Genomic DNA, 9,317 nt, shown 5'->3' with positions numbered 1-9,317 from the left:
GCTGGCATTCCTCAATGTTTGTTTGGCATGCTAATTGGGCGGCAGGCGCCGCAGTCTCTCCCGAGAATGTCTGGCATGTGGCGCTGCATCCCATCCATTATTGATTAGAAAGCACACGACAACAGTTGGCTAATTATAGCCATGTACACCGCCAAAGGTCAGGCTTAACCAGTTAAGATCTGCCGCTTATTAGTGCTGGAAAATGCAATTAAAAATTTCCATGCAACTTCCTTTTGCAAAATATAGACATTAAACTTATAAACTCATTAAAAATTAGTCAAAAAATTCGACTATTTCGAGTATTTTGTCAGCCATGAAGGTGAGCCCTCTCTGAATGGTTTTTTTTGTTTGTTTGTTAATTCCAAGCCTTGCATGACACCCAAAATCGACAGAAGATGTCGTCAACTTCCTTCTGCGAGTAATAAAATAATTATGTAGAATAAATATTAAGTAACTTTTGAGTGTTTGTGTGTGGCACTGCAAACAGCCGACATATTTAATAATACAAATAGTGCATAATTTAGTCATACACTCGTCGCACTAGAGCAGCGTTCGAGTCGAGTCGAGTCGGGTCTGAATCTGAATCCGAGACCGAGTCCAAGCGTGCATTAGAATAATTAACCCTGAACCCAGGCGGCACGGCACTGACGGGGCACTACTCACGTATTCTTATGAGAATATACTGGTACTTTGCCTGGCCCATTGTTGTTGGCCCACTCTCCTATGTATAATCGTTTGACTGGCGAATTTTTACACGTTTGATTCTTGGAACAATCGGGGAATTCTCTCTGGCTTGTGTGTAAAGTGAGCAAATATTTGGCTAGATTTTTCGGGCTTTTTATAAGTGGATTTCTGCTAATAACTTTGGCAAACGTCAAGAAGTTGGGACTCTCCCACATGGTTGGATTTAATATTACCCCCCCAGGGGCCACATCCACATCTCCTGTTTGTGCAAGAGTTTAAAAGGCGCTGAAAATTAATGGGCAGCACTCAAAAGTGTTTAATAGGCGGTGGGGGGGTTGGGGGGATACAGAGAGGCATACGGATTTGATTGAAAATGACAGTTAACGTGCCGGGGCAGTCATCAAGGCAAATTTGCAGTTTGCGGTCAGGCAATGTGTGTGGAGTGTGTGGAAAGTGGATGTGGATGTGGATGATGATGGGCAATTTGCGTGTGAGTTATGTAAAGGCTGAAGGAAAGGGAGAACGAGCGACAGGGTGAGGTAGAGGGAGAGGGAGAGGGAGTGTGTGTGTACACTCCCTACAATCGAGATAATTATCGGCTGCCGATATCACGCATGGGCAGGAAAACTGAAACACAATACGATAAAATATTCGATTACTTGGTAAATTAACTGGAGAAAAATCGATCTCTCACTTCAAGTGTCATATGGCAGCAGTCAGACTCTTCCTCTCCCTCTCCCTCTCCCATCCATATGTAGTCTTTGCAATGATCTAAGACCATCTCGTGTGGGTGGAAGTGGGACAGGGAGTGCTCTGCATGCACTTGCCCCTCTCTCTCTCTCTCTCTCTCTCCCACTCTGCTGCAATTTGCGTTTTCTTTTGTCAAGCTCAAGGCTCTCCATCTCCTCTCCATCCATCCATCCATCCATCCGACTCTTTGTGTCTCTCGCTTTTTGCATTTAAGGTGCCGCCCGAAGAGTCGCGTGGGTGGATTTAAGAGATGTTGGGGGTGTTCATTTTGCTATATTGACCGATTTATTAGGAATCTCTAGACGCGCCCATGAGTCATCCGCCCAGATAAAAAGATACTTAAGCTAAAATAGCCATAAACACGCCCGTTAACAGCGTCAGTCGCGGTGCGGTGCGGTGCGGTGTGCAGTGGCCTACCAACACGCTTAATTAGTGCAAAGTGCACGTGCCGCGCCCCGGCTCCTAACAGTACCCTTATCGTTTACCTAGGCAAATGGCTTTCATGCCACTGCAGTGAGTCACAAAGCAGCAGCAGCAGCAGCAGCAGCAGCAGCCACAACAATCACTGTTGCATAACGAAGACCCACAACTGGCGGCTAACTAGCGACTTAATGCTCCATTGGCGTCACATTATCAGCTCCGTTAGCATCCATTTCCAATGCAATTAATGCTGCTGCGCTGCTCCTCTCCGATGCAGCGGCGATCGGCGTGCGGCTCCGTCTCCGGCTATGGCTCCGGCGTCCGGTTACCAGCAACAAACAGTTGATCCGTTTTCCATTTACCGGTTCGGTTTGGATCGGATTGGTCTCGGTCTCGTCTCTGTGTCCGGCTGTCCCATCTGTCCGTTGCCAATTGCCACTGTGTTATGGTTATGGTCAACGACGCGGCTGGCCAAACAACTTTTCAATTTCAGCAAAATGTTCACACAGTTTTCATTTTGCATTCACTGTCTCTGTCTCTATCACTCTCTCTCTCTCTGTCTCTCTCTCTCTACCTCTTTCTGTTCGTGTTTTTCCATAAGTTTACACGATTTATGATAAGTTTATTTTTAAATGTTAAACAAGCTGCCAACAATGCAGTGCAAAGTTCTAGCTCTAGCTTCGCGGAGTGGAGGCGTGGCCATCCACAGACCCAACTCCCCAGCGACCCAAGCTCTCTGATCCGGGCTAATGAGCTCGACCTCTGGCCTTTGTTTTCCCTACGGCTCTTGGCAGACACATTAGCCACGCTCCAATTATTGCAACGATCGGTGGCAGTTGGCAAATTAGAACGGCGGCAAGGTGATTCAATTTGCTTAAAGCCAAAGACAGACCCAGACCCAGAGCAAGAGCCAGAGCCAGAGTCATAGCCATAGCCATACTCCGGTTCCAGTTGCAAGCTCTGGCTGGCAGACTCTCGGAGGTCAGCAGGAAAATATGAAAAAAATGCATTGGCCATTAATAAGTTTATTGGCGGCTCGGCTCTCATAAAACCCCAGAAACACAGTAACACGTACAGAACAAATAATAACAACAACAACAGCAGCAGCAGCATCAGCACCACCAGGGACTGGCGACAAGATTAAACCTGTTCTGCGACAAGTGCGCCTTGGGTACGCGACTGTCCATGTCCATTACAGTTAGAGACATGGCCACAGAATGCACTCGACCAGGGCACAGTGGGTCACATTTTTGTATGAAAGGTGGGACCCACATTTGGAATAGAAATACGATAACTGTCTTAGAAATGTTCGATGCTTGTTAATGAGAACAAACGGAGGGAAGAGAAGAAAGAGGAGTAATCTAGGAAGATTCAGACTTAAGTGCCCTTCTTACTGTCTTCCTCCCTCAATTGGTAAATAAGCAAGAAAAACAGAGAGCGTAAGCAAGTAAGTTGAAATAAACAGAGTTTAATCATCTGCTGTAATCTCTTTACTCTCGACTCTCCACTCTCCACTCCCCTTTGACACTCATCTCCCCACTCTCAGAAAACACTTGTAAAACTCTAAATACATTCCAGAAATTCTTTGTTCCACTGTGCCATCTGCAACAGTTGTTTTTGCCTGGAACCTTTTTTTGTGGGCCCGGTTTTGGTCTGTGGTTTGTGATGCCTTTTTACTGCTGTTTTATGTATTTTTCCACGTTTTTTTTTTTTGTTTTTGCCAATTGCTCATTGATGTCTGTTTGCTTTTGGTTTTAGTTTCGGCTCTGGCACCGTTACACGCTTGCACTCTCCCGCTGTAAAGTTCAAAGGTGCCCGGAGTCTGTGGGGATTGCTGTGCTATGTTTTTGTTTGTGTGTCGTGAGAACCAATCGTTGGATTTGGCTACCTGTGCAGATGGTCAGTCCTTAGAAATATTTGAAACTCACTTTAGCTGCCATTTGTGGATGCGCGAGTGGTGTCCGCTCAGGTGTCCGCCAAGTGCAGGGGCCTGTCCGTGCACACGCATTTAGTGCGGACAGTTAGTCATTTGTTTACTCTCCACCTCTTTCTCTATCCCTCTCTCACGCTCTCGGCCTAAGCCGAGCTTTCGCGCCGCTCTATGAAAGCGTCGGAGCGAGACGACAATAGGTACTCCCCGAGAGCCGAAAAAAGAAGACTCCGCAACGTTGCTTTACATAAACTTTACCGATTTCTGCGGCACAGATACAAAAACGAGTACAGATGATGCACTGCAATGACAATGCTGGCTGTAATTAATTTCGCTTCAGGCCAAATAATAACAAATTTCGCATTTCATTTCGCTTCGTTTCATTCACAGCGAAATCGGGCTGGCTTATTTATGCATTTGACCCGCTTTGTGGCTTTGACAAAACAACCGAAACAAACCGAAACGAGTTGCAACAATACGATTCGAAAAACACGGCTGCTGTCGCGCTGTTGTTTTCTTGGAATTTCGATTCTACGCAAAAAAAAAACTTGTTGCCTGTTTTGTTTATGATTTTTCTTTTGCACTTGCTTTCGGTTGATATTCTGGCACGGACACATAAACAACCACCATCAACACACACAAACACACTGATACGCACGGACCAGGCCCAGCTCTTGGCTAAAATATTTTCGTGAATTTCGTGAAATTATTCGGTTGCGCCCGCGCTCTTTCAGAACCCACGAAATTTGTTGGTTTCTCTCTCACGGCGGAAATATCTATGTAAAACATATATAGATATTTTCGTATTCAACGGAACTACTTTTCTGAATTCGGAGCAAAATTCGGCACTATTTCTGTTGTTACTTGTCCGCGGCCCGCTAAAAGATTGAGTTCCACAGTGCTTCCATTATTCCCACTGTACCACCCGACGGATACGTCATGTTAAGCATGTTGCTGTTAATCCGTACTCATGTTGCTAGGAAACCGGTTTCTAGTCCAAACTACTGTTGTGAGTATAGAAGTTTCGATACCCTGTTGCTCGAATTAATGTTAAAATTCTCTGCTCCAAGCTGATTATCGATAATTGGCATTGAAAGCTTACTTCACCAATAGGTCTTTATCAGTTTGATTGGTTTTTTTTTTTGTTTATTCAGTTTCGTTGTGATAGCTTTCAAACTGGGAGACAGACAGATGAATAGACATCTTATGAGGCCCGAAACTTTTGTGCGTTACGAACAACTCACAATCTTAATAATATCCTTTGTTTTCTAGGGTATTCAAATGTTGCTCACAGATGCGTGAATGTTGCTAAGAGCAAAGTAACACACTCTTAAAGCTCTTTTGATATGATCGATCATTTAGTGTTGAGTAACGGTGATCACTGGGCTTTCGGGGAAGCGGTCTCTAGCGGAATTCATTGGAAACGAAAAGCTAAGCTTTTAGCAGTTGCAAATTGAATTTAAATTTAATTAAAAGTCCAACCCAATCATCTCAAATAAATATGATGGTATTCAAAAATAACCAACATATACTACATATGCATACTACATGCATATTTTCATACAGTACAATACCACACACATACCACACATACAAATCAAGCTCAAAACGCACAGCAGAATCGCACAAAAAATAAAACAAAAAACGAGGGGGAACGTTGTGAGTTGCTGCGGACACCGCAACTCTACGGTTATACCCGATACTAAGTCACGACAAAGAGTGCGTGCGAGAGAGACAGAAAATCAGTCTGAGCGTGACGTCGGGCGCTGCGTAGCCACTGCAAATTGATTTGTTCCTATTGGCTATAAAAATGATCTGATCTGATCCAGATTCAGCAATCTGATAGATATGGTCATTATCTATGATTCTGCGTTTTTAGTTTTCTCGAATGTGCAATATTGTGGATGCAACAGATTTTCGTCCTTTGTGTGGGCGGAAGGGGGTGGGGCGAAATTTTGAGATACACGTTTTATAGTAAGATCTAACAGGAGTGCGGATACCAAATTTGGTTACTCTAGCCTTAATAGTCTCTGAGATTTTTGAATATACCCAGATTTTCGTCCTTTGCGGGGGCGGAAGGGGTGTGGCGAAATTTTGAAACAAACTCGTCTCGGTCCGATATATTAGGAGTGTGGATACCAAATTTGGTTGCTCTAGCTTTTGTAGTCTCTGAGATCTAGGCGCTAATGTTTTACTCTAAGCAAAGCCGCCTATGCTACGTGTGTGTTAGAGAGAGACAGGGCGAGAAAAAATGAAATTGTTTTCTTGATGCTGGCTGTAATAATGATACGATCCAATTCAGATTCCGCAGTCTGAAAGATATGGTCATTCTCTACAATTCTACGTTTTTGGTTTTCTCATATCTTTAAAATTGTGGATGCCACAGATTTTCGTCCTTTGTGGGGGCGGAAGTCGGCGGGGCGAAGTTTTGAAATATTTTTGTAGCAGTGACATATCACAGAAGTCTGGATCCAAAACATCGTTGCTCTAGCTCTTATAGTCTTTGAGCACTAGGCGCTGAAGGGGACGGATAGACGGACAGACGGACGGACGGACAGACGGACAGACAGACAGGGCTCAATCGACTCGGCTATTGATGCTGATCAAGAATATATGTATATACTTTATGGGGTCGGAAACGATTCCTTCTGGACGTTACACACATCCATTTTCACCACAAATCTAATATACCCCAATACTCATTTTGAGTATCGGGTATAAAAAGGCGAGAGAAGGGTACACAAATCAGAAGGTATGATCATAATACGATGCTGGCATGTCAAGCGGGGCTATGCGGTTCAAATACATACATACATATGCATGAAGGGCACTGACTCGAGTGACCATACCTTGTTATGAGTGTACCCTGGACAAGAGCAAACAAAAATGTGCACACATTCTCATTCGTTCTCATCCAATTCGTTAGATCGAGGAAGCACACATCGACAAGCCGGCCACTGGACCAAGTTTATGCTGACGCCGCTTTCTGGTGAAAAGGAAATAAAGTGAGTTTATGAAACATAAATAACACAATTATAGATACTATCCATTCCATACACAGAAATCTAGAAACGAAAATGTGCACCCAGGTAAACGAAGCATCTTCCCCCGGTACCACGAAGGGTACCAATACCGACGACATCGATGTGGTCGATCGCGTGGAGCTGGACATGGGCCGCCTCTGCATGAACGACCTCTATTCGGACGTGGAGTTTTTGGTAGAGGAACATCGGCTCCCGGCCCACCGAAACATTCTAGCGGTCCGCAGTGAGTACTTCAGCGCCATGCTGTACGGTGACATGGCTGAGTCTAAGCAGCGGGAAATTCGGCTGAATGTGCCGGTGGATGCATTTAAAAAAATTCTGGGCTATATTTACACAGGCACGCTGCCTCTTTCCAAACTGGACGTGGATCAAATTCTAGATCTGCTAAATTTGGTCCACTTTTTCGGATTGCAGAACGTCGAGGCGGCCATAGAGAAAAATCTGCAGCAGAATGCTTCCCTCAGCAACATCTGCAAGATCCTGAATGCAGCGCACCGATACAGTATGAACGACCTGCGCAAAAAATGCCTAAACTTTATGGACTGCAAGGCGTCGGATGTGCTTAAGCATGCATCCTTCGCAATGCTGTGTAAGGAATCACTTGAGGAAGTTTTGCGACGGGACACCTTCGTTGCCCCCGAAGTTGAAATCTTTCAGACTGTATGCAAATGGAATCAGCTCAATCCCAGCGCGGACATCAAGACCGTGATCTCGCACATACGTCTACCGCTTATGTCTGTTTCTGAGCTTCTGCATGTGGTGCGTCCCACTGGCATTTTCGAGCTGGACCAAATACTGGACGCCATTGATCAAGTGCATACCAGAAAGAATCTGCACTACCGTTGCGTCAAGTTACCTGGGGAGAAGTGGCCATTAAAATCGCTTACAATATATTCTTATGAACACCTGACAACGATCCCCAAGTTTTCCCTTATCAACTGTATTAACGTGACTGTTTCTGGTGGAACGGAATTGGGAGTGTATGTCTCAAACGACTTTGAAGTCTGGGATGATGTGGGAGTCTGCGCTTTGGAATCCAACGTCCCGAAGGATATCCACTTCACGGAGCGTTGCGTTTGCTACATTTCTATACAGATATTAAATCAAAAAAAGATTGAAAATTATATTATAAAGGTTATTCCCAAGTACAATGTGTAGCGCTGTGACTGTAACAGCAGCGACTCTTACAGTGAGGATTCCCGTTCTGGCTTCCTTTTAAACTGTATGCAAATGGAGGGCCCTCAACCCGAGCGCGGACATCAAGACCGTGATCTCGCACATACGTCTCCCTCTAATGTCTGTTAAACAGCTGCTACGTGTGGTGCGTCCCACTGGCATTTTAGATCTGGACCAAATAATGGACGCCATGGATCAAAGAGAGACTGGAGAAAATCTGCCACACCGGAGCGTCGTGTTGCGGGGGGAGAATGTGTACAAAGTTAAAGGTAGTTGTCAGCGTGATTATACGATTTTCGAGATCAGCAAGGTGTCCTTAATCAACTGTATTAGTCTGACTGTTTCTGTTGGAGGGAAATGGAGAGTAGATATAGCACACAACATGGAGCGCTTGTATTTTGTGGGAACCTATGATATGAAACCCAACGTCAGGAGGGATATTAATATTAAGAAGGCTTTCGCTCGCTACATTTATGTCGAGGCATTAAATCAATACAAGAATGGGTCTGAGGTCATTGTCAAGTATGAGTAGCCCTATGACTGCAATAGTAGCGACTTCTGCAGAGAGGATCCCAGTTATGGCTTCCCTTTAAATATACTAAATTTCTTATTATCCCTCAATTCAAGTTGCTGTAGTCGTATGAAGTACAATGGAGTTTAATTTACCGACAGAAAAGGAAACTCAGCATAAATACAATAAGGTCAATAGGTATAAAATAACTAACTAGTTTTTTTTAAGTTTTTTCTCCTACTTTTGGTACCATATGGGCGTGCTACGCCTTCATGTGAACGGAATAATCTCCTTGACGCGTAAAATTTCGAAGGTGCGATCAAAATGAATTTTTTTTTTGCTTAAAATGAGTACTGTAACTACATATGTATGTATAATACTTATCCTTTTTTACGATAGCCCACTTCCGGCCTATTAATTTTCCCTTCCTTTTGCTTTGCGTGCTCTCGTCGCTATGCTGAAACTCGAAAGGCTCGAAATATTGGTTTACACCTGAAAACCTGATGGCCTCCGACCTTAAAGACAGCACTAAAATAAAATACATTATATAAATCCAATTAAAAGTATATATTTTAAGAGCGTACAAAATGTACAAGTTAACCTACGGAATCCTGTAATCTGTAATTAAGAAACGCAATCAAATGAATTGAATCCATACTTGCGCAAATGTTCCACAAAGTCTTAAAATAAACCATGATCCCATTTTAAGAGGCACCCTCTTAAGAAACCACTCAAAAATCTACCGTTTGATTAAAGCTTTTGATTAATGGAAGGGCCCCGCGCGATCCCAAAGCCAAAAAGA

General features: G+C 44.0%; 1 protein-coding gene across 1 annotated transcript; it reads left to right on the top strand.

Moving 5' to 3' along the window:
* The first annotated feature begins 6,711 nt into the window (after positions 1–6,711).
* Positions 6,712–9,309, top strand: LOC108165391 (BTB/POZ domain-containing protein 9-like). Its single transcript, XM_033386799.1, has 2 exons — positions 6,712–6,789; positions 6,846–9,309. The coding sequence occupies exons 1-2, from the start codon at positions 6,755–6,757 to the stop codon at positions 7,984–7,986; spliced, it is 1,176 nt and encodes a 391-aa protein (XP_033242690.1). The 5' UTR covers positions 6,712–6,754; the 3' UTR covers positions 7,987–9,309.
* Positions 9,310–9,317: the final 8 nt, after the last annotated feature.

This window comes from Drosophila miranda, chromosome XR (genome assembly GCF_003369915.1).
Source record: "Drosophila miranda strain MSH22 chromosome XR, D.miranda_PacBio2.1, whole genome shotgun sequence".
NCBI lineage: Eukaryota > Metazoa > Arthropoda > Insecta > Diptera > Drosophilidae > Drosophila > Drosophila miranda.
This window is presented reverse-complemented; position numbering and strand designations above follow the sequence as displayed.